We start from the raw sequence: 26,317 nt of genomic DNA on the forward strand, positions 1-26,317 counted from the left end.
AGTGTGGCAACCCAAGTTCCTATTGGACATCCCTGTGCACCCACATACTTAGACTGCCTGATGCCTTGTGAGTGTTTGTTTGCAGTAAGGTGCAATGTACATGCACTTAGTCTGGCACTCACAGCAGATCATTCATCCTCTTCCTGCTCTGCTGGCCATTTCTGGCACTTGGGCACTCTGACACAGCTAGCCAGGTACCTGTTCACTGCCCCAGGTAGTGTCAACTAGGCACCTGGAGCGTCAGGTTGGCACTGCCAGGGTGCCACGTGGCGTACCAGGTAATTGCCCTGCCCTGTCCCCGACCACTCGTGGGGGCTTTAACGGCCTCAAACATAGAACATACAGTGCAGAAGGAGGCCATTCGGCCCATCGAGATTGCACCAGCCCACTTAAGCCCTCACTTCCACCCCATAACCCAATACGCCTCCTGACCTTTTTGGACACTAAGGGCAATTTATCATGGCCAATCTACCTAACCTGCACGTCTTTGGACTGTGGGAGGAAACCGGAACACCCGGAGGAAATCCATGCAGACTCCGCACAGACAGTAACCCAGCGGGGAATCAAACCTGGGATCTTGGCGCTGTGAAGCCACTGTGCTACCGTGCTGCCCAGAGTGGCCACCCCTTGTGGGCCCAGTACGAATCAGTGCCCAGGAAATGATCACCGGTGCAGTCGGTGACTCCCAGGTGCTGGGTGAATGTGTATATTCAAACAAGTCTAATGGTTCAAAGAAATGATTATCTATTCTAGATCATGCCCAAGCTATCAAGAAATTTGTAGCTGGAAATGAATGTGCTGTTGACATTTTTGTGACAAATTAAACAATTAGTGTCAATGTTTCTGAGTCACTTCCAGAGTAACCAGATTGCAATTTATACAGTCCAAGAAATGTTAATAATCCAACTGTGAGAATTACAGGGCGAAATTCTCCGCCCCCCACGACGGGTGGGAGAATAGCGGGAGGGCCTTCCCGACATTTTTGCCGCCCTCCCGCTATTCTCCCGCCCCCCCGCCGAAGTCCCGACCCGAATCGCTGCCGCCGTTTTTTTACGGCCGGCAGCGATTCTCAGCTGTTAGATGGGCCGAAGTCCCAGCCCTTTCCGCCGTTTTCACGAACGGCAAACACACCTGGTCTTGCCGTTCGTAAAAACGGCGTCACAAACTCGCTTTTTATAACCATGGCACGATCGCGGGCAGCGGGCCCGATGCCCGCGCACTACTTGTCCTTCCGCCGCCCCGCAGTATCCATTCGCGGGGCGGCTGAGGGGCAACCCGGCCCGCGCATGCGCGGGTTTCGCGCAAAAACGCGATGACGTCACCCGCGCATGCGCGGGTTGGAGTCTTCCAAACTGCGCATGCGCGGCTGACGTCATATGACGCGTCAGCCGGCGCTAAATCCGGTAAGCGGGCTTAACGATTTTCATTAAGCCCGTCTTGCCGGAGCCTACGGCGTCGGGCTGCTAGCCCCGACCGGGGACCAGAATCGGTCCCCCGTCGGGAAGGGGCGCGCTGCCGTAAAACCCGCCCGGGTTTTACGGCAGCTTTACGATTTCTCCCGTTTTGGGAGAATCTCGCCCACAATTCTTGCATGGAATGGATTCATGACAGTGGAGAAAATCTGAACCCTGGGTTCATCTTCCTAGAAAGTAGCCATCTTGATTACAGATAGCTGCCTTTCTATTAAAAATTAAAGTTATGTAACTGATATCAAATAAAACCTAGGCCTGGATTTTCATGCCTCCAATTGATGCAGTCCTGATGCAGACGGGAGATTTAAAAATTATAGATTACCTTTGGGATTCCTGCTTCCACAAGCCTGCCAACCCCAATTCCTGGGGTTCAACCCCAACCCCAATTCATCTCTGGATTTCATCTCTTGTCTGCATGTTTGGACAACAAAAACTTGTATTTGTATAGCACCTTAATAATAATCTTTATTGTCACACATAGGCTTACATAAACACTGCAATGAAGTTACGGTGAAAAGACCCGAGTCGCCACACTCCGGTGCCTGTTCGGGTACACAGAGGGAGAATTCAGAATGTCGAAATGACCTAACTTTATCATAATCAAACCTCCTAAAGTGCTTCACAAGAGTGTGATGACCAAAAGCTGGTCAAAGAGGTAGTTTTGTAGGAGCATCTTAGAGGAGGAAAGAGAGATTAAAAGTTAGGGAAGTTTAAAGAGGGAATTTCAGAGCTTATGTCCTTGCCAGCTGAAGGCATGGCCACCAATGTTGGAATGATTAAAATTGGAGATGCTCCAGAGGCCAGCATTAGAGGGGAGATATCTTGAAGGAGTTGGAGGGAATTACAGATATAGCGTGGGGTAGAGGGTGGGTGCTGGAGAGTGTGGGTGAGGCCACGGCAGAATTTCAAAACCAAGGTGGGAATTTTCAAATTGAAGCATTTGTAACTAAGAACCGATGTTGCCCAGTGAGCAGCTAGTACAGATGCAATAAGTGGATGGGTGTCAGTGTGAGTTCAAACATCAAAGTTTCAGATAATTCAAGACAGAGGTGGTAGTAAGTGTGTGATATGAGTTTATGACAGCACTGTTGGCAACGCCCTCCACAATTTTACTTTGCTGATGTTAGCTGATGGGTTGGTTATCTATAAGGGTTGGTGGAATTGCAGATAGCGATAAGGACTGTCACAGGATACAGCAATACATAGATTGGTTGGAGACTTGAGCGGAGAGATGGCAGATGGAGTTTAATCCGGACAAATGTGAATTGATGCATTTTGGAAGGTCTAATGGGAAATACACAGTATATGGCAGAGATCTTAATAGTATTGACAGGCAGAGGGATCTGGGTGTACAGGTACACAGATCACTGAAAGTGGCAACGCAGGTGGATAAGGTAGTCAAGAAGGCATGAGGCATGCTTGCCTTCATCAGTCGGGGCGTTGAGTATTAACATTTGCAAGTCATGCTGCAGCTGTATAGAGCCTTAGTTAGGCCACACGGAATATAGGGCTGGATTCTCTGAAAATGAGACTACGTCCCCACGCCGGTGGTAAAAATGGTGGAGTTTTACTCCTGAAATTCCGTGAAAAAAGTTAGATGAATCGATAGCCCTACGGGGGGCTAGCAGGGACCCGGAGTGAATCTAGCAGCATGCGCATGGCGGTGACCTCCAGCAGCCCACCGTGCTCCATGGCGGACTTGGACTGCGGAGCCAGACAAAAAAGATAAACCCCCTGATCGGCCGCGTGCCTGAGCATCAAACCCCGCACATTTAATCGCCAGCTGCCTATTAGGCCCCTCTTGGTCTCTGATTCACCCGTACCCGACCAGGGCAGCTGCGGACTGAATCCGCAGCCACCATGCCAGCATCACAATCAGCAATAGGTGGTTAGTTTCACACTGTTGGGAACTTGGCTGGTTGGGAGCAGAGGATTGGTGGGCAGGCTTCTGGCAATGACCCCCAGCGGTGTGGCGTACTCCGAGGCAACGCTGATCTTCAGTGCCCGGGGAATCACCGAACAGGCACCAGGCCTGATTACGGCGTGAAACTTGATTCTCCACCCCGGCGCCGCCCACGATTTTGGCATGGGGCTGCAGAGAATCCAACCGATAGTGTTCAATTCTGGTCACCAGACTACCAGAAGCATGTGGAGGCTTTGGAGAGGGTACAGAAGAGGTTTACCAGATATTGCCTGGTATGAAGGGCATTAGCTCTGAGGACAGGTTGGATAAACTCGGTTTATTCTCACTGGAATGATGGAGGTTGAAGGATGACCTGGTAGAAGTCTACAAAATTCTGAGGGACATTTACAGAGTAAATAGTCAGATGCTTTTTCCCAAGATGGAAGAGTGGGGGACACAGGTTTAAGATGCGAGGGGCAAAGTTTAAAGGAGATGTGTGATGGAGGTTTTTTACACAGAGGATAGTGGGTGCCTGGAACTTGCTGCCAGAGGAATTGGTGGAAGCAGGGTCAATAGTGACGTTTAAATTCATGAACAGGATGGGAATAGAGGGATACGGACCCCGGAAGTGTAGATGGTTTTAGGTTGACTTGCAGCATGGTAGGCGCAGGCTAGGAGGGCTGAAGGGCCTGTGCCGGTGCTGTATTCTTCTTTATTCTTTTTTGTTTGGTTGTCCTGCTTTTTTGTCGAGAGGACACAGCTGAGCAATTTTCTACATTATCAAGTAGATGGCAATGCCACTTTTTCAAATCTATTTAGGGATCGCTGACAGATGGTTAAGATTTACAAAATGTGTTCACACTGATAGAGATATTTGCCTACTCTCATAGAATACATTTCTAAATTGTGTAAGAGATCTAAAGACAAACAACATGGCCGGGATTCTCCCACCAGGCGAGCCAGGTCAGAGAATCGCAGGGGGGGTGGCGCGAGAATCGTGCATCGCCGCTTCGATGCAGGCTGGCGATTCTCCGCTGCTGATTCTCGGGCACCCGCTGGATCGCCGCCATGCCGATGGTGGCTGTTGAAAGCGCCCCCCCCGATGATTCTCCGGGCCTCGACGGGCCGAGTGCCTGCCATATTCGGCCGAGTCCCCCGGCGGGGGTTACGTATGGTCCTACCTGCGGGGGCCGTCTTGGTGGGGGGATCCGACCCTGGGGGTGGCCTCCACAGTGGCCTGGCCCGCGATTGGGGCCTACTGATCGGCGGGCGGGCTAGTTTGGTGGGGTCCTATGTTCCTCTGCGCCGGGCCCCTGTAGGGCTCCGCCATGTTGCCCAGGGCTGGCGCGGAGAAGAGAACCCACGCGCATGAGCGGACTCACGCTGGCCGTGGCGCGTATGCGCAGACACACGCCAGCCGTGGCGCACCAGTTTTCGGGCCCCGAAGCAGCGGACACCACTCCAGCGCCCTACTATCCCCCTAGGAAGGGATGAATACCTCACACTTGAGGTTCGTTGACGCTGGAGTGGCTCGCGTGGCTTTTCACACTGGCTTCTGAACTTGGTCGCGGGATTGGAGACTCCTGGCCCATATATATAAATTATAACAAAGCAATCAACATGTCTGGAAGACATAGTGGACATTGAACTGATACAAATAGAAATGATTAAAATACCAGGGAAATTGGAGGATGGCTTTCCTGTCAGAGGCCAGTTGCAGCCCTTAAATGAACTTTGAAAGATAGCTTTGGGGATGTTCCACTGCTGTTGGCATTCTACTATACTGGACCACAGAAGGTAACCCTAGCAACAAAGGCTAACCCATGAAATGGCCACCCCTGCCTTCACCAACTACATTTCTCCTCTCATTGGGTTGTGCCTGACTAGCCTTGATGACCCCAACCTTGGTGTCAGGGAAAGCCCATGATGATGTTCTGGGCTAGGTGCAGTTCCATCAGTGGCCATGGCTGCAACTGAAGTACAGCCATCCGTCCAATTGACCAGCAGCACTGGGAAGCAGAATATCATCCTCCAAAAGGAGCCTTGATGCCAGTTTTTAAAAAATCCATTTACAGGATGTGAGCGTCGCTGGTTAGGCCAGCATTTATTGCCCATCCCTAGTTGCCCTTCAGAAAGTGGTGGTTCGTTGCCTTCTTGAACCGCTGCAGTACCTGATCTGGAGGTACACCCACTGTGCTGTTAGGGTGGGAGTTCCAGGATTTTGTCCCAGCAACAGTGAAGGAAAAGTGACATATTTCCAAGTCAGAGTGATGTGGAGGAGAACCTCCAGGAGGTGGGACTCCCAGGTATCTGCTGCTCTTGTTCTTCGAGGAGTGGTCATGGGTTTGGAAGGTGCTGTCTGAGGAACTTTGTCTGATTGCCACAGTATTCAGTGAGGCTTTGGGAAAAGGCTAAGGTGGAGTTGCCCCTGGCTTTCTGATCTGCTGTTAGACCTGCCACTGCCCCAACAAAATTTGGTCCATAGAGTCATTATTCTACAGAAGGAGACCATTTGGTCCATCAAGACCATACCAGACTTAGAGTCCCATTCCCTGCTCCATCTCCATAGAAGTAATCACTGACACACTTAACATGTTTTTTTTTAAATTGCTGAAAAAAAATGACAGGCATCATGGCCGGGATTCACCAAGCCTCTGCACCGCAATCGCGCTCAGCGCGGGGGCAGAGAATGGGCATCAGACCCGTGATCAGGTTCAACGCCACTCCCGTGATTCTCTGGGCACCGGAGAATCGGCGCCAATCGCGCACGCGCAGTTGAGGCGGCGCCAGCCGGGGGCCATTGAAAGAGGCCCCCGCGGCTATTCTCTGCCGACAACTAGCTGAGTTCCCGCCTGCATGGTTCACTCATAGTTCCACCCGGCGGGAGCTCGGAGTGGCGGCTGCAGACTCAGTCTGTGGTTGTCCTAGTGGGGGGGCGGGGGGATCCATCATCGGGAGGGGCCTCCAGGACGGCCAGGCTCACGATCGGGGGCCATCGATCGGCAGGCGCGCGCAATCTTGGGGGGGGGGCCTATATTGTTGGGGCCGGCCCTCTGTGTGGGTCCGCCATGTGCGGCCAGAAGTGCAAGGCCCCGTATCGGCAGCCGGAGCTGTGAGGAGCACTTCGGGGCCCTGCTAGCCCCCTGCAAAATGGAGAATCACTCTGGATTTTCTCCAGGAAAGTCCAGAGTGATTTGCGCCCATTTTCTCGCGGGCGTGGGGACATAGACCCATTACCAGAGAATTCCACCCATGGTTTCCTATACATACAAGCAGCATGCATTGGAAAACTTTACCTCCTAAAGCTGGGTTTCATACATTAAAATTGGTTTGAATTGGGTTGATTGATATGGGGCTGGATTCTCAGCCGTCGGGATGTTCTGTTTTGCCATCAGCCCGGGGGTTTCCCAATGGCATGGGGCTGCCCCACAATGGGAAATCCCATTGACCAGCCGACGAAACGGAGCAGCCCACCGGTGGGGTGAGATACAAATGTAGCACGGCGGGGCGGTGAATCCAGCCCCATGATATTTCATTGTTACACTTCATTCTTATTTTATTGAATGAATAATGATATAATTATTTGAATGATGTCATTATTTACATATTCTCCACGTGCAATCATGTGAAACAATGAACTATGTATGGGTCAGCATGATGATATTTTATAAACAGAAGTTGTTTCTCTTTAATGTAAAATAACATGATTGGTTTTGATACTGTTGGTCAGGGCTATGTAAAATCCATACTGATCAACATTAACATATTAAATACACAGGCCAAAGGTGTACATGATCATCCAAGACCAGAAAGTAAATCAGAAACAGAAGCAAGAAGAAGTGCTGTTAAGAGACGAATGTCCTCCCCACACTTTGTACATAAAAAGAGGCAAATGGAATCAGAGGTAGGGAACACGTCATTGTTTCAGATTTTGCTAAGAATGTTGCAACAAGTTGAGATATTCCACTAATTGCTTAGTGCATTACCATCTGCCAAAACACCCTGACCTTTAAACATTGATGTTTGAGATGAATAACTGATCATAGAATCATAGAACTTATAGTGCCGAAGGAAGCCATTTGGCCCATCGAGCCTGCACCATCTGTGGAAAGGGCATCTTACCAAGCCCATACCTCCACCCCATCCCCATAACCCCACCTAACCTTTTTTGGACACTAAGGGAAATTTAGCATAGCCAATCCACCGAACTTGCACAACTAACAATCCACCTAACTTGCGGCATGCTGCGGGACGGCCGGTGACAAGGGAATTTAGAATTTCAAAAAAAAAAAATCCATGTGGTGGGGATATACTAACGGTTAATACTATCATATAATGTCTCAGTATTTGAACGAGAAAAGATTTAATTGGGATTTTAAAAAATTTAGAGTAACTAATTCTTTTTTTCCAATTAAGGGGCAATTTAGCGAAGCCGATCCACCTACCCTGCACATCTTTTTTGGGTTGTGGGGATGGGACACAGTGTTCAGGGCTACCATCACTCAACCCAGTCAATGAGTGCTCTTTACACACCATTAGCATCAGCCTCCAGTCACACTGAACCTCAAGGGTACAGATCACCAAGCTCGTCCTTAGATTCTAAAATCCCTCCTGGTCTATGAGTTGGCCCCATTACAAATCATCATCATCCTCCTGCAACCGCTCCCTTCCCATGATACAAGCCTTATCATTGAGGATGTATGCTGCCTGCGGTCAGATTGGAGAGCCTGGAATGAATGTGAGGATGATGGGATGTCCTCAGTGGTTCAGATCATCACCTTTCATGAATCAGATGGCAATGAGCACATCCTGAGCTTGTTTGCCCCATCTGGCCATCAGCATTGCCTCATGACCAACATCTTCTCGCTCCAGGACTCTTCTGCCTCATCCACCTCGATGTCCTCCAAGGAAAGGTGCCACTCTCCATCTCCTCTTAAGGCAGTTCTTCCCCCTGTTGAAGTACCAGGTAGTGAAGGGTGTTACAGACAACCACGATAGGCGACATCCTCTGTGGACTATATTGCAGGACTCCACTAATGTGCTTGCCCGGTTGGTTAATGGTGCAGGGTGACCATAGCAATCACTGAATCTGGAGGTGAGCGCATCATGCTTCTCGCTGTTGTCACGTCACACTGCCATGGGTGGATTTTTGGATGGTGGAGGTGATTCCTGCATGGAGGCAAAATAATGCAAATGTACAGTCACGAGGTACTCAACGTTGCATGGCAGGAAAGGCAGCCCACTACAGAAAGGGGGAGGGAATGATTGCCATAGGCCTCTCACGAGATTTTCCTCTCCGGTAGTCAAACCCGCCTGAAATAAACAGGAGCAGGAAATCCCAGACATGATTTTCAATCATGTAGATGCAGTGTGGAAATATTCTATGGAATTATTTCTGCATGCAATTTTATTAAACGGTTTTTATCGATGGAAAAACAGTGCAGGTGTTGTGGGGATGCTAATATGGGTAATAGGGGACATTGTGGGAGACTGATTTCGTGGGCTTTGCACCACTTATGATTGGGATTGTGCAGAGGGTCTGGGGGGGGGGGGGGGGGGGGGCTAAAATGTTCTTGATGCCCTTGAGTCACAAAGATTCTTCAACCCCTCCTCCCATGACATTGAAATATAGAGCTAAGTAACACATTGACTAGTCAGTTTGTTACTCATCTATTTAAATTGCTCTGTGCTGAGTATTATTCAACTGATTAAAATGCAGGTCAGAGCAATGGACTATACATTAGCACTGTCACTGGGCTAGCACGTAGTCACCAGTGGAGACAGTCCTCCTGGGCAGCTCTCTCTCATAAATGGAAACCTTACACAATGCAACTTAAAATAAAATCTTCAGCAAAATCTATGCTCCATAGATTTTCCACCAAAATATTTAACTCCTCTATTATTGAACCAATTCCAAATTCAAGTCATTTTATTTTCCTCCAGCAGGAAAGTGATATCTTTTTCCCTGGACGCTATAACTAATCGGGTTTCACCAGACAATTCTTTGGCAAAAAAGTTATTGTTTTCAGTACTATTTTTAGGAGGCTAGAAGTTTGGGAGTAAATTAGAAAAGATTTTAACATATCCTGCCATTTCCAGTCATCAGTTTCAATTCCTGTCTCTACCGCTATATTAACAGCAGAAAATATCTCTCAAGTTGCGGAACACACCCTGTCAGTACTGAGATGTCAGCAGGTTGACTCTCGAGTGTAGGAGACTGAAACAAAGCTTTGCTCCACTAGGAAACTGGTAACATTTTGTACATAGTCAGATTTACTTTTAGTATATTTTCTGGAGAGATGTTTCTGAACTTTGTACAGAAAGACAAATATTATGTTGGCAAATGACCATTAGAAGCAATTTTTTTACATCTAGTACCTATTTTTATTTTTCCAATCCACCTACCCTGTATATCTTTGGGTTGTGGGGGTGAGACCCACACAGACAAAGGGAGAATGTCCAAACTCCACACAGATAGTGACCCAGGGCCGTGATCGAACCCGGGTCCTTGGCACCGTGAGGCAGCAGTGCTAACCACTGCGCCACTGTGCCGCCCAATATCTAGTATTTCTAAAATGTGAAGCATAACTTTTCTAGCTATCTTGCACTGTTTATTATAGTTAATATTTTTGTTATTTTCTTCCCTCCAGGCAAGTAGATATCATGACAGTGGTGGTCCCTACAGCAGCCTCCACCACATGTCTTGTATGGAAGCTCCAGATAGATTTGGCATAATAGCAGAATCAAACTTTCCTATTCCATCACATCATTACTCACCATTTCAAAATGCAGAATCTTTCAAGCCTGCTTATGATTCCAGCAGCAGCTTTGTGGAAACAGCCTCACCACTTCCGAAGGTCTCCAATCCAAGGATCTATGTACCTCGAGGCTCCTGTGGCTATGATTTTACTATGCCTGGCTATATGGGCTCGAACTCTTATTCAGCTCTTTATAAAGATTCCAGTAACATACCATCTGAAACTGACTCAGGAAAGATGTGTATGCAACTCAATGGATCCCAGCACAACATGGGCACTCTGAATGTCCATGATCGGAACTTTGATGGGCCAAGTAAACATCACGGGTGGAAGCAGATATTGAAAGGAGGATATGGAGACAGGAATGAATGCAGCCGTATCACACCCAATTCAAGTCATTACTACAATGGAGAATACCCCTGCAGATTAGGTGGCACTGGGTCCACGCCTCCAGCTTTGCAGACTATCATAACCACCACTACTAAGGTTTCCTATCAAACTTATAAGCCTGTTGCTAAGTTTGGTGACAATATTTGTGATGCCAAAAATCTTCCAAACTGTAATCACTTGGCAGACACCCTTTCTCCTATAATTTACCCTGAGGCAAAGTTCCAGGAGGATAACGGCATGATTAAATCAGCCACAGCCTATCAACAAGAAGCACCCTCTAAAACAGAACGGGCCGAAGGACTAGAAAGCTACAGATATGGAAATTATTCCACAAACTCCTACACTGACCGAATAGCTCACCCCTTCAGATATGATGCTGGAGAATACTGAAAATGAACTGACCAAAATATTCATCATTCTGGGCTTAGGTGTCACATTTTGACCATGCTTATGATGCTCATTGTTTTATTATCACACAGTGCACCTTCGGAATTTCAATCCACTCAAGATCTGGGTTTGCAAGTGACACAGTGTTATTAAATGTTCTAGAATGCTAAACAGAAAGCTTTGTTTTCATCAAAAAGGAAAAATCTTAATGTTTGCATAAGTTTTAGAATGTGTATTTTCTCTGATGCTTAAAAATTTAATTTGTAATTTAATTTGGGACCTTCAGGATGAAATCCAAGGCCTTTCTTTAAAAAGCCCAGTGAAATACAGGAAACGCCTGAGTGGAATCAGATTGAACTGAACTATTCTAGAATAAATGTTTCAATTCTTCAAGAACTTCTTTTAGCTCATGGCCAATCTGAAACATGGGGCGGAATTCTCCGCTCCCGGAAAAAATCGGGAAGGCCGTTGTGAACTCGGTCGAGTTTCACGACGGCCTCGGAGGCAGCTCCTCTCACCTTATTCACCCCCACCCGGGGGGCTAGGAGCGGCGCTCCGTTATTCTCGGCGCGCCAAGAATGATGTGACGGCGGCGCCTATGTGACGTCAGCCGCGCATGCGCAGGTTGGCCGGTTCCAACCCGCGCATGCGCGGCTGACGGCTCAAACCCGCGCATGCGCGGTGGCCGTCTTCCCCTCCGCTGCCCCGCAAGATGTAGTGGCTTGATCTTACGGGGCGGCGGAGGGGAAAGAGTGGGTCTCTTTGCGACGCCGGCCCGACGATTGGTGGGAACTGATCGCAGGCCAGTCCCCTCCCGAGCACGGCCGTGGTGCTCACTCCCCTCTCCACCCCCCACAAGCTTCAAACGGGCCTTTGGCGCCCATGTTCATGACGGCAACGACCAGGTGTGGTTGCCGCCGTCGTGAACCAGTTGCGAACGGCAGGCCGCTCGGCCTTTCGGGCCGGAGAATCGCCGGTCACCATGAAAAACGGCGAGAGCTGATTCTTCCGAGCGGGGGGGTGGGAGAATCGTGGGGGGCGCCAGGGGGGCGTGAAATGAGTCGCCTGGCCCTCCCGCGATTCTCCCACCCGGCGTGGGGAGCGGAGAATCGTGGCCATGTTTATTTCAAATGTAAAACTATAAAACAATTCAAATCACCAAGACTTACTTAGATTAAAGATGAACATTGTTTTGTCTCTTGTATATTTTTATGCTCAAAGTTCATAATCAATACCCTTGTCATTCTGAAAGTTTTTAACATGTCCATAGTTGAATGTTTGTTATAAAATATGATTAAATAAACATGTTAGACTTGATGTTAAACATATATAACCCAAAAGATGGTCTGGTTATGAATTGGGATGTTGTCACATCATTTGCCTTTATATTTCATTCCTCAAGACGAATGCTAGAGATCTACAATCGGATTTTGTTCATTCCAACTGGACTGTGCAACTCAAGTGCTGTCCTCCAAAATTATCTCAAGGTAACTAGCCATTTAGCAGGTAAAATGAGCTGGGCATTTGGGGTATGTTCAGAGCTTTGGATGCATAGAGGCCTTTATGTCAAATTTCTCCTTAAGGGGCATAGGTTTACATTCCATCAGGTTTGTAGGTGGTGGGGGACCATAAAAGTATTTGCATTGCCTTCCCATTGGTCTCTTGACCACCCCATCTTCTTTGGAAATTTACATTGAGATAGGTAATGCCTAGGCCTGACCTCGATTCCCTTGCCCCAGTTGAGGCCATTAAGTGGCAGATGAATGAGAACTTAAGGGCTGTTTTCTGCCCAGCTTCAATTTTCAGGCTGATGGGAAGTGTTCAGGTGCAGGAGGGAAGCCTGAAAAGTGACTCTGCTCAGACACCTCAGGTGGGAACAGAAGAGTTAGGAGCAGGAATAGGCAATTCAGCTCCTCGAGCCCGCTCTGCCATTCAATAAAATCAGGGCTGATCTTATCTTGGCCACAACTCCATTTTCTTGTCCGTTCTCCATAACCCTTCAACCCATTACTAATTAAAAATCCGTTAATCTCTTCAAATTTACTTAATATCCCAGCATTCATCGCAATCTGTAGTAGTGAATTCCACAGATTCACCACCCTTTGAAAGAAGTATTTTCTCCTCATCACTGTTTAAAATCTGCTACCCCTTACCCTGAAACTATGACCTCTCGTTCAAGATTTCCCCACAAGAGGAAGTATCTGCTCTACGTTTATTTTGTCAATGCCGTTTATCATTTTATATACCTCAATTAGATCTCCTCTCATTCTTCTAAACTCAAGAGAAGATAGGCCTAAACGGCTTGATCTCTCATCATAAGACAAACCCCTCATCTCTGAAATCAATGTAGCGAACGTCCTCTGAACTGTCTCTAATACAACTACATCTCTTGTCAAGTAAGGGGACCAAAACTGTACACAGTACTCCAAATGCGGTCCCACCAATGCCTTGTAAAGTTGCAGCAACACTTCCTAAATGTGATATTTTATTCATTGAGCTGTCTTGGGAGTCCAGGACCAGATAAAGGGGTCTGAGGGTAGGGAGTGGAAATGACGCCTGGGGGATAAACACAGTGAGCTCGGGGTGTTGGCAGAGAGATTGCCATCCGCAGTCGCCGGGCCTTTTGGGGAACACTTACTGTTAAACGTAGGTTGTTGATGGAGGCCTACTCACTTGATAATTGACCTCATAGTTAAAGATCATCTAGGAAATCTGGGAACTGCATGCAGTCACAGTCCTGGCACTGCTGGGACAAGAGAGCTACCAGCCAATCAGATCAGGTGGATGTCATAGAAACATAGAAAATAGGAGGAGGAGTAGGCCATTTGGCCCTTCCAGCCTGCTCCACCATTCATTATGATCATGGCAGATCATACAACTCAGTAACTTTTTTATGCTATTCCCCCCATATACTTTGATCCCTTTAGCCCCAAGAGCTATATATAATTCCTTTTTGAATACATACAATGTTTTGACCTTAACTGCTTTCCACAGGCTCACCACTCTCTGGGTGAAGAAATGTCTCCATATCTCAGTCCCAAATGATTTACCCCACATTCCTAGACTCTGGCCCATAGTTCTGGACTCCCCACAATCGGGAACATCCTTCCTGCATCTACCCTGTTTAGTCCTGTTAAAGTTTCTTAGATTTCTATGAGATCACCCCTCATTCTTCTGAACTGCAGCGAATATAATCCTGACTGACTCAATCTCTCCTCATATGTCAGTCCCGCCTTCCCCGGAATCGGTGGTGAATCTTCGCTGCATTCCCTCTTGTTATGGGCCAGGGTTTAGAGAACCCCAAAGTGTATCATGGAGTTCACCTGACCCACAACTTTTAATAGATTGTGGTATGGGGAGCACACGGCCCACTCTACAGGTGTGGTACAGCAGAAATGGAAAAGTAATTTTTAAAGCAAAACAATGTTTATTCTATTAACTCAAGTTAACCTTTTTAAAACATACAGTGAACATCTTAGCAATCATTAATTCAAATACAACCCCCAATGAATACAACACTAAGTAATCCTTAATCCTTTTAACATCCATAAGACTTTTTACAAATCTTTAAAAAGAAGCACGTCAGGTTAAACTCACTACTGAGAGCAGTTATTAGATTTAAATCACCAAAGGATCGATTTACAGTTTTTAGATTACAGAGAGACTAATACCTCTTCTGGCTATGACTGCAGCTATCCAGCTCTGAAAACGAAACTAAAACACACCCTGCATCAAACAGCTTAAAACTAAAGTAAAAAGCTGATAGACAGCCCAGTTCCACCCAAACTCTGACATCACTGATAAACACCCGTTTCTTAAAGGTACATTTCTAAACACCCATTTCTTAAAGGTACTCTCACATGACACTCTATAGCAAGCTCACCTGATGAAGGAGGTGTCATAATACACAGAATATACAGAACACAGCAGCCAATCACCAGACAGGATACGACCACTATAAAGCCAGTGCGAAAAGTGTCGCCGTCGAGCCCGAGAGGCAGTATATTGGCCAGGCATCAGCCAAGATATCGCCAACACGATCCTCAATTGCCCAACATGTCAAAGGTTCCAGCCGGCTCAGCCTAAAGAGACTCTACAGCCGCATGAAATGGTGACCTCCCCATGGTCCAAAGTTGTTGTTGACCTGTTCCATGCCAAGGGCCGAGACTATGTCCTCCTAGTGTACTACTTTTCCAACTTCCCCGAGGTAGTCAAACTGACTGACCTCACCTCAGCAACGGTAATCAAGGCATGCAAGGAGACTTTTGTCCGGCATGGCATCCCACTCACGGTGATGAGTGACAACGGCCCCTGCTTCTTCAGCCAGGAGTGGACAGATTTTGCCTGGCTGTACAAATTTCGGCACGTCACATCAAGCCCCCACTACCCCCGTCGAATGGGAAGGCTGAAAAAGGGGTCCACATCGTTAAAAGACTTGTGCAAAGCTGCTGACTCGTTATTGGATTTCAACCTGCCGCTGTTAGCCTACAGGGCACTGCGAACGACGGTGCCGGCTATCCACATTCCGGACCTTGACAACTTTCCGGTCCTACAGAGGATGCAACAGTCTCGGGCACAATGCAAGTCGGCATACGACGCCCACGCCACAGATCTCCCTGACCTGGTCCCTGCTGATCAAATTCGTGTTCAGCTACCTGACGGTGACTGGTCTGCCACAGCTGAGGTGGTCAAGCAAGTGGCCCCGAGATTGTTCCTCGTTCGCATGCCTGATGGCTCCTTTCTTCGACGTAATAGGCGGGCTCTGCATCAACTCCCGCGCCCGCCACCTAACCGTGATGTCCCGCCTCGCACGCTGGTTCCTCAGGACGTGCCCTTCCATGAGGCCACTGATCTGCCAGTTATTCTACCGACCTCTACATTGGAGGCAGTTCCGCCCGTTCAAGTGCAGGCGGACCCTGACCCATCCTTGAGGCGGTCAACCAGAATTTGCCGCTCGCCACAGAGACTGAATTTATAGACTGAATGTTGCATTACCTTGTTATCTCTTCGTTTACACATCTGTACATATCGTATTTTTCTAAGGTATTATCTATCTGCCCTCTATCTGCACTAGACACCTTCTCATGTAAATACGTTAGCATATTCTGTATATAGTCAGGCTCGTGTACCCACACACTCACTATTTATTGACCTGAACACATTTTTTTTTTAAATAAAAGGAGGGGGGGAGATGTCATAATATACATCCAGGTATATGATGGAGTGCAGACAGGCAGTGATTGACGCACAGGATGACCAGTGAACACACAGAACACAGCAGCCAATCACCAGACAGGATACGACCACTATAAAGCCAGAGGGCACTAGTTTTCCCGCTCGCTCAGGATCCAGCCTCTGAGACAGTCAGAGCCTGTGAGCAGCAACTAGAACAAACACCATGTGTTAGTAAGATAGTCTGGTCAGGTTAGCCTCAGGTCTCCAGTCAAGTCAGCATAGTGTCAACCCACAGTTAAAGCATGTATTAAAGTCAAGTGTTCAATAAAATCGAGTTGCATTTCTACAAGTGTTGGAAGCCTGTCTCTCTCACCACTGCAGTAAACGCAGTCCTCGCAGACCCAGCTTACCCAACACATCAGGAGATACGCTCCGAAAGCTAGTGATTCCAAACAAACCTGTTGGACTTTAACCTGGTTTGTTAGCCTCCATAGCAAGAACATCCTTCCTCATGTAAGGAGACCAAAACTTTACACAATATTCCAGATGCGGCCTTACCAAGGCCCTGTATAATTGCAGCAAGACATTTCTGCCCCCCTACTCGAAACCTCTCTCTATGAAGTCCAACATACAATTTACCTTTTCACCACCTGCGTATCTTCAGTGACTGGTATAGCAGGACACCCAAGTCTCATTGCACATTCCCCTCTCTCAATCTATACCATTCAGATAATAATCTGCCTTCTCTTTTTTGCTACCATGGTGGATAACCTCGCATTTATCTACATTATACTGCATTTGCCCACTCATTCAATTTGTCCAAATCACACTGAAGCATCTCTACATCCTCCTCACAACTCACCCTCCCACCTAACTTTGTGTCATCTGCAAATTTGGAGATATTACATTTTGTTCTCTCATATAAATCATTAATATATATTGTGAATAGCTGGGGTCATCGCACTGGTCCCTGTGGTACCCACTGGCACTGCCTGCTACTTGGAAAAAGACAAGTTTATTTATACTCTTTCTTTCCTGTCTGCCAGGCAGTTTTCTACCCATCTCAATGCACTTCCCCAAATCTTGTACGCTTCAATTTTGCACGCTAGTTTCTTATGTTGAAGCTTGTCAAAAACCTTCTTAAAATTCAAACAAACCACATCCACTGGCTTCCCCTCATGAACTCTAATGGTTACATCATTGAAGAATTCCTGTAGATTTGTCAAGCATAATTTCCCTTCCATAAATCCATGCTGACTCTGTCTGATCCAAGTGCTCTACTATTAAATCATTTATAATGGACTACTAATGTCAGGCTGACTGGTCTATAATTCCCTGTTTTCTCTCTGCCTCCCTTTTTAAATAGTGGAATTAAATTAGTTACCCTCCAATCCATATGACCTGTTCCAGACCCTTGAAAGATGCCCGCCAATATATTCACTATTTCTTGGTCCACTTCCTTAAATACTCTGGGACGTAGGTTATTGGACTCTCGGGGTTTATTGGCCAAAGTATGTATTTCTTTGGTCAGCCATTTCTTTGTTTCCCATTATAAAATCCCCTGTTTCTGACTGTAAGGGACCTCTGAAGTGACCAGTAAACTGGCTGCAAAGCAGAGGTTATTTTTGTTTGTTCATGAGATGTGGGAATCATTGGTTGGGTCAGCATTTACTGCCCATCGCTGAGGACATTTAAGATCTGGAGTCACATGTAGGCCAGACCAGGTTTCCTTGCCTAAAGGACATTAGTGAACCAGATGGGTTTTTACGACAATCGTCAATGGTCAGCCTGAGACGTCTAATCCCAGACTTCTAGTGAATTCAAATTTCCCCATCTGCCATGGCGGGATTCAAACCCGCGACTCTGGGTCTCTAGATTACTGGTCCAACGATAATACCACTCTGCCACTGCCTCCCCTGAGTATTGGCATTCATGTGTTCGCCACCATCTCCTTGGATGATCTCTGCCATCTGAAAATTTCTGGTAACGGAGTTGGAGATTATGAGCACAACCATGTTTTTCTGTATCTAGTATTGGAATCAAGAGATGGAGTGAGGTGTGGGTTAGCCAGACACTGAGGGATACTGATCCTACTGAATGTCAGCAACTACCCGAACTGACAGGTGCATCATTTTCACCCTTATACTTAGGTCCTGAGTAAAATTTCCAAGTTAGTAACAATTGTACATGAAAAATTGGGTTAAGATAATAAAACAGAGAAAGGAGTCTTTTATTCAATCACCAGTGCTAAATGCAAATCCAGAAATCGGAGATGGAAATAACTTGGATGGAATTTGTATCCTTAATTTACTCGAGGGGCTGGATTCTCCAATTTTGAAAAGCCAGGAGAAGCAAATGGTGATCCGCCGAACTCACAAAGCAACAAAGCGCCGGCCACGCCAGAATGAGAAGGACCGGCGCGCCACACGAGGAACATCCCCTCACGAGAGGGTGGATGGAGGATGCTTCTCTAAAGGGAACTAAGAGATTATAGAGAGGAGATGAAGACCGGTATTCAGGCTGCTGTCAGGGTGATGGTTGGGAAACCATGCAGGTGGCTCTGGTCAAGGCAGAGAGGCTATTGGAGGCCCAGGGGAACACCAGAAAAGAAGTAGAAAAGGTCTCAACTGACCATAGCGACCGGATAGATACCCTAGAGAAGGAAATAGTGAGGTTGGTCACGATGCAGGGGAGTCTGAAGGGTAGATAGAGGATCAGGAGAACCGGTCATGGTGCCAAAGTGGGTTTGCTGGAAGGGATTGAAGGCAGGGATCCCATGGACTATGTGGCCCACATGCTGGGCAATCTGGTGGGAAGAGATAGTTTCCCCAACCCATCAGAAATAGACAAAGCCCACCGGTCGCTCCATCCAATACCCAAGGCCTGGAGGGCAGCCAAGGGCGATAATCATCAAACTGCATCGGTATCTAGACCAGGAAAGAATCCTGCGCTGAGCAAGACAGACCAGAAACTGTAACTGGGAAGGTTACCAGGATCTACTAGGACATTGGGGCTGACCTGGCCAAGCGTCGTGCAGAGTTCAACAGGGCAAAGATAGCCCGATATAAAAGTGGCATAAAAGTTGGGATGGTGCACCCAGCCAAACTTTGGGTCACATATCAGGGCAGGAAGCACTTCTTCATGGTCCTTGCGGAGGTGGACAACTTTGCCCTGGAGAATGGGCTGGAAAAACAGCAGCAGGGACAGCGGTGAAATGAGCATCCGAAAAGACTTTATTTATGCAACCAACCCGAAAGACACATTGGGCACGATTCTCCGCTCCCCACGCCACATGGGAGAATCGCGAGAGGGCCCCCCGACTAATTTCACGAGCCCCTGGCCAGCGTCAAGGCCCGGCGACCGAGAGTTACGGAGCGCCGCTCCTAGCCCCCCGGGTGGGGGTGAATTCGGTGAGAGGAGCGGGCTCCGAGGCCATGCCGTCGTGAAACTCGGCCGAGTTCACGACGGCCTTCATGATTTTGCCCGGGAGCGGAGAATCGCGCCCTTTATGTGGGACTGCATTGCCTCACTTTGAATACGGGAGCTGCAGTGTTGGAGGGAAAGGGCGAGGATAGAAGAGCACAAGAAAGGCAGGACAGGAAACAGATAGCAGGTGAAGGATAGATAGAGAGAGAGGAGAGGAGCCATAGCACCAGGAAGCTCGAGCGAAAGGGAGGCTGTGGCGCCTGACACCTGAGAGGGGTGGGGGGAGTGGGGAGGTGGTGCTGTGCATCACTAAAGAGGGAGCAACCAGGGGAAGAAGCAGGGAGAAGGGAACACAGTGGGGGGGACAGCAAAAGGAGGGGAATAGAAGATTGTGAGGGAGGGAGAAGAAAGAAACATAGGGGAAATATGGGGGCGAGGGTAATAAGGGCATTTGGCTGGTTACAAGTCATGTTGTAAACAGCGCCCTGGACCTCGCTAGCGCCCTGGACCCCGCCAGCGCCCTGGACCCTGCCAGACGCAACCACCTACATTCCACAAGGGCTGACGTCTCCCATCGGATCCCAGGATCATCCAGCAGCAGCCGCCGACCGAGAAAGCGAGGGAAACGCAGCGGTCTGCAGGTTAGACTGAAGGAACGCGGTTTCAAGACCCCTCTCTCCAGCATACTCCTGGCAAACGTCCAAGCGATTGAAAACAAGCTGGATGAACTTAACGCCAGACTTACCTCTCAGAGGGAAGTAAGAGACTGCTGTGTGCTCTGTTTCACAGAGACATGGCTCACCCCCACCTCACCGGACTGTGCCATACAACCTGAAGGCTTCTCTATTCGCCGGGCGGACCGCACGGCATCTTCAGGCAAAGCGAAGGGTGGAGGGGTTTGCCTCCTCATCAACTCCTCCTGGTGCTTGGATGTGGTGACCCTGGCGACCTACTGCTCCCCAGACTTGGAATACTTGACCGTAAAGTGCCGCCCATACTACCTTCCACGTGAGTTCACTTCAGCCATTATTACAGCGGCCTACATCCCACCCCAGGCAGAAGTGAGGAAGGCGCTGGATGAACTGTACACAGTCATAAACAACTATGAAACAGAACACCCGGAGGCCCTGTTCATTGTGGCCGGAGACTTCAACAAAGCCAACCTCAAGAGTGTACTGCCAAAATTCCACCAGCACATCTCCTGTACCACCCGGGGCGACAACACTCTTGACCACTGCTACTCAAAAATCAAGGGCGCCTACCGTTCCATCCCCCGACCGCACTTTGAGAAATCAGACCATAAGACTGTGCTCCTTCTCCCGGCTTACAAGCAGAAACTCAAGCGGGAGAACCCAGCTAAGAAGGTTGTGCAGTGCTGGTCTGAGGAGACAGAAGAGCTCTTACGTGACTGCTTGGAGACAGTGGACTGGTCCATATTTAAGAACTCAGCGACTAACTTAAATGAGTATGTCACCACCGTCACAGACTTCATCAGCAAATGTGTGGACGACTGCGTGCCAAAGAAAGCAGTACGTACGTTCCCCAACCGGAAACCATGGCTCAACCGCAAGATTGACTCCCTACTGAAGGACAGATCTGAGGCGTTCAAGGCAGACGACCCTGTCCTATACAAGAAATCCAGGTACGACCTCCGCAAAGCCATCCGAGATGCCAAAGAGAATATCAAACTAAGCTAGAGTCACAGACAGACTCTCGGCGGTTGTGGCAAGGACTAAGCAACATAACGGGCTACAAAGCGAAGCCGAGCAGTATCTCTGGCAGCAGCGCACCCCTCCCCGATGAACTTAATGCATTCTATGCTCGGTTTGAGCAGGTAACCAACAACCCGCTATCGGGTGCCCCAGCAACCCATAATTCACCCGTACCCACCATCACAGTTTCCGAAGTCAGATCGGCCTTCCTGAAAGTGAACCCACGGAAGGCGATGGGCCCGGACGGGATCCCTGGTCGTGCACTCAGAACCTGCGCGGACCAGCTGGCAGAGGTTTTCACAGACATCTTTAACCTATCCCTACTCCACTCCGAGGTCCCCACCTGCTTCAAGAAGACCACCACCATACCGGTACCAAAGAAGAACCAGGCAACGTGCCTCAATGACTACTGCCCGGTGGCCCTGACGTCAGTTGTAATGAAGTGCTTCGAGAGGCTGATCATGAAGCGCATCACCTCCATACTCCCGGAACGCCTTGACCCACTTCAATTCGCATACCGTCGCAACCAGTCTACATCAGACGCCATTTCCCTGGCCCTACACTCATCCCTAGAGCATCTCGAAAACAAGGACTCCTACATCAGACTCCTATTTATTGACTACAGCTCCGCCTTCAACACCATAATCCCAGCCAAGCTCATATCAAAGCTCCAAAACCTAGGACTTGCCTCTCCACTCTGCAACTGGATCCTTGACTTTCTGACCAACAGACCACAATCAGTAAGAATGAACACCAACACCTCCTCCACAATAGTCCTCAACACCGGTGCCCTGCAAGGCTGCGTACTTAGCCCCCTACTCTACTCCCTGTACACACACGACTGCATGGCAAAACTTGGTTCCAACTCCATCTACAAGTTTGCTGACGATACAACCATAGTGGGCCGGATCTCGAATAACGACGAGTCTGAATACAGGAGGGAGATAGAGAACCTAGTGGAGTGGTGCAACGACAACAATCTCTCCCTTAATGCCAGCAAAACTAAAGAGCTGGTCATCGACTTCAGGAAGCAAAGTACTGTACACACCCCTGTCAGCATCAACGTTGCCGAGGTAGAGATGGTGAGCAGTTTCAAATTCCTAGGGGTGCACATCACCAAAAATCTATCCTGGTCCACTCATGTCGACGCTATCACCAAGAAAGCACAACAGCGCCTTTACTTCCTCAGGAAACTAAGGAAATTCGGCATGTCCACATTAACCCTTACCAACTTTTACAGATGCACTATAGGGAGCATCCTCTCGGGCTGCATCACAGCCTGGTATGGCAACTGCTCGACCCATGACCGCAAGGAACTTCAGAGAGTCGTGAATACCGCCCAGTCCATCACACGAACCTGCCTCCCATCCATTGATTCCATCTACACCTCCCGCTGCCGGGGGAAAGCAGGCAGCATAATCAAGGATCCCTCCCACCCGGCTTATTCACTTTTCCAACTTCTTCCATTGGGCAGGAGATTCAGAAGTCTGAGAACACGGACGAACAGACTCAAAAACAGCTTCTTCCCCACTGTCACCAGACTCCTAAATGACCCTTTTATGGACTGTCCTCATTAACACTACACCCTTGTCTGCTTCATTTGATGCCAATGCTTATGTAGTACATTGTATATATTGTGTTGCCCTATTATGTATTCTCATGTATTTTCTTGAATTCTGTTCAATTCCCTTTACTTCCCATGTACTGAATGATCTGTTGAGCTGCTTGCAGAAAAATACTTTTCACTGTACCTCGGTACACGTGACAGTAAACAAATCCAATCCAACAAATCCAATCCAATGTTGGACAAAGGGAAATCCAGGGGCTGTTTAGCTCACAGGGCTAATCGCTGGCTTTGAAAGCAGACTAAGGCAAGTCAGCAGCACGGTTCGATTCCCGTAACAGCCTCCCCGAACAGGCGCCGGAATGTGGCGACTAGGGGCTTTTCACAGTAACTTCATTTGAAGCCTACTCGTGACAATAAGTGATTTTCATTTCAAATCCCGGACCGCAGGGGCCCAGCCTCATGGTGAGAATGATGTCCGCGGCCATTTGGGACGGCCCCCAAATAAAGGGAAACCCCAGAGTGCAGGGGCTTAGCCACAAGATAAGTATGGTTGATCCCACAAGAGGTGGGGTGTAGTGGGGGGCAGAACCCACCCCCCATCAGAATATTCACCTGGAACGTCAGAGGACTAAACGGCTCAGTGAAAAGATACAGAGTCTTCGTCCACCTGAAAAGTATGAAAGCAATATAGTCTTCCTCCAAGAGATGCACCTGAGGGAGAATGACCGACTGTGGGTAAGTAAGGGCTGGGTTGGACAGATGCTATGGGACAAGGGCCAGGGAGGTAGCCATACTACTAAATAAGAGGACGATGATTACTGCGAGCAGGACAGTTACGGACCCATGGGGACGGTGCGTCATGGTCAGCGGTGTCCTGGATGGGGCACCGGTGGTCCTGGTGAAAGTGTACATTCCTGACTGGGAAAACGGGCAACTCGTCATGGGGGACTTTAACTGTGTACAGGATCCACGGACGGTCAGGTCGAACCCCAAATGGGGAGGGTCTCTAACATGGTGAAAGAACTCACCATATTAATAGAGCTGATGAGAGCAGTGGACCCATGGCAGTTCACCCACACAGGGGAGAAGGAGTTCAAAGATGTGCAGGTTAGGTGGATTGGCCATGATAAATTGCCCTTAAACTGCGAGAGCTGCCGCTTAGAATGGTAGGGAAGAGCTTTCGATATCTGGGAATCCAGGTGGCCCGCGAATGGGAGGTACTACACAAGTTAAACCTATCCCGGTTGGTAGAACAACTGGAAGGGGACTTTAAGAGATGGGACATGCTCCTGCTATCACTGGCGGGGAGGGTATAGACCATGAAAATGACGGTCCTCCCCAGATTTCTGTTTGTCTTTCAGAATCTCCCCATCTTCATCCCAAAGGCCTTTTTCAAGCGGGTGAATAAGGTTATTTTGGGCTTTGTGTGGGTGGGTAAAACCACGCGAGTGAAGAAAGTGTTGCTGGAGTGCAGTCAGGAGGACGGTGGGTTGGCGCTGCCGAACCTCTGCAATTACTACTGGGCAACTAATATAGCCATGATCAGGAATTGGGTAGTGGGGGAGGGGTCGGCATGGGAGCGGATGGAGACAGGGTCATGTAAAGACACCACTCTGGGAGCATTGGTAACGGCACCTCTGTCGGCCCAATACTCCACAAGTCCGGTGGTAGTTGCGGCTCTGAGAATCTGGGGGCAGTGGAGGAGATATAAGAGAGTGGAGGGAGCATCGATTTGTACCCCGATTTATAACAACCATAGGTTTGTACCGGGTAGGCTGGATGGTGGGTTCCGGAGTTGGCAGGGGGCAGGAATTAGAAGGATAGGGGATCTATTTATAGATGGGAGCTGTCCCAGCTTGAAAGCCTCGGAGGATAAATTTGAATTGCCAGCGGGAAATGGTTTTAGGTATTTGCAAGTGCGAGACTGCCTGAGAAAACAGGTGCCGGCCTTTCCGCTGCTGCCGCCATGGGGGATACAGGATAGAGTAGTTTCCAGTACCTGGGTGGGAGAGGGGAAGGTATCGGATATTTACCAGGAGCTTTCGGAGGCGGAGGAAACTCCGGTGGAGGAACTTAAGGGCAAGTGGGAGGACGAGCTATGAGCAGAGGTAGAGGTGGGTCTATGGGCGGATGCCCTAAGCAGGGTTAATACATCCTCATCATGTGCCAGGCTTAGACTGATATAATTCGAGGTTGTCCACCGGGCACTCATGACAGTGGCGAGGATGAGCAAGTTTTTCGGGGTAGAGAATGGGTGCGCTAGGTCCGCGGGAAGCCCAGCAAATCATGTCCACATGTTTTGGGCATGCCCAAAGCTTGGATCGTTTTGGCAGGGTTTTGCGAGGGCATTGTCCACGGTACTAAAAACACGGGTGGTACCGAATCCGGAGGTCGCGATGTTTGGAGTGTCGGAAGATCCGGGAGTTCAGGGGGCGAAAGAGGTCGGCAGCACGGTAGCATAGTGATTAGCACAATTGCTTCACAGCTACAGGGTGCCAGGTTCGATTCCCGGCATGGGTCACTGTCTGTGTGGAGTCTGCACATCCTCCCCGTGTGTGCGTGGGTTTCCTCCGGGTGCTCCGGTTTCCTCCCACAGTCCAAAGATGTGCAGGTCGGGTGGATTGGCCATGCTAAATTGCCCTTAGTTTCCAAAAATTGCCCTTAATGTTGGATGGGGTTACTGGGTTATGGGGATAGGGTGGAGGTGTGTGGTTGGGAAGGGTGCTCTTTCCAAGAGCCGCTGCAGACCTAATGGGCCAAATGGCCTCCTTCTGCACTCTAAGTTCTATGTAAAGTCCTGGCCTTTGCCTCCCTGGTAGCCGGAGACGGATCTTCTCAATGTGGAGGGACACGAAGCCCCCGAGTGTAGAGACCTGGGTTAGTGACATGGAGGTGGCAGTCGTTCGTCGACTTTCTCGGAGAAAATTTAAAATGTCAGGAGATGCAGTATTCGGGGGGGAGGGGGGCTGTTGTATGGTTGAGGTGTGTCAAGATTGGGCTGGGGGGGGGGAAATATTTATTTTACCATGTTGATGTCATTGTTTTTGTTAGTTATAAAAAAATTCAAATACCTTAATAAAATATTATTAAAAAACAAAATGATTGGATGATGGCATAGAAAGACATGTATCCAAATTTGCGGATGATACAAAGTTAGGTGGTATTGTAGACAGCCTAGATGATAGCATAAAATTGGAAAGCAAAATTGACAGATGGGGTGAATGGGCAGAATTTTGGCAGATGGAATTTAATGTCAGCAAGTGTGAGGTTTTCCATTTCAGACCAGAAAAGGATGGAGCAGAGTACTTTGTAAATGGAAAGAAGTTGGGTAGAGTGGCAGTCCAAAGAGACTTGGGGGTTCAGAAGCAAGGGTCCTTAAAATGCCAGGAACAAATGCAGAAAATAATCAAAATGGCTAATGGAATTTATATCTAGAGGATTGGAATATAAAGACACGAGTTATACTGCAGCTATACAAAGCCCTGTTTAGACCCCACAGAGTACTGTGAGCACCACACCTTGGGAAG

At 48.5% G+C, this 26,317-nt stretch overlaps 1 protein-coding gene across 1 annotated transcript in view; it reads left to right on the forward strand.

Moving 5' to 3' along the window:
• Positions 1–11,303, forward strand: part of gcm2 (glial cells missing transcription factor 2) — an 80,319-nt gene extending 69,016 nt beyond the window's left edge. Inside the window, exons 4-5 of the mRNA XM_038796398.1 lie at positions 7,154–7,279; positions 10,026–11,303. Coding sequence (XP_038652326.1) covers positions 7,154–7,279; positions 10,026–10,913 — 1,014 coding nt within the window. The 3' untranslated portion in view covers positions 10,914–11,303. The remainder of the gene's footprint in view (positions 1–7,153; positions 7,280–10,025) is intronic.
• Positions 11,304–26,317: the final 15,014 nt, after the last annotated feature.

Source organism: Scyliorhinus canicula, chromosome 5 (genome assembly GCF_902713615.1).
Source record: "Scyliorhinus canicula chromosome 5, sScyCan1.1, whole genome shotgun sequence".
Taxonomy (NCBI): Eukaryota; Metazoa; Chordata; class Chondrichthyes; order Carcharhiniformes; family Scyliorhinidae; genus Scyliorhinus; species Scyliorhinus canicula.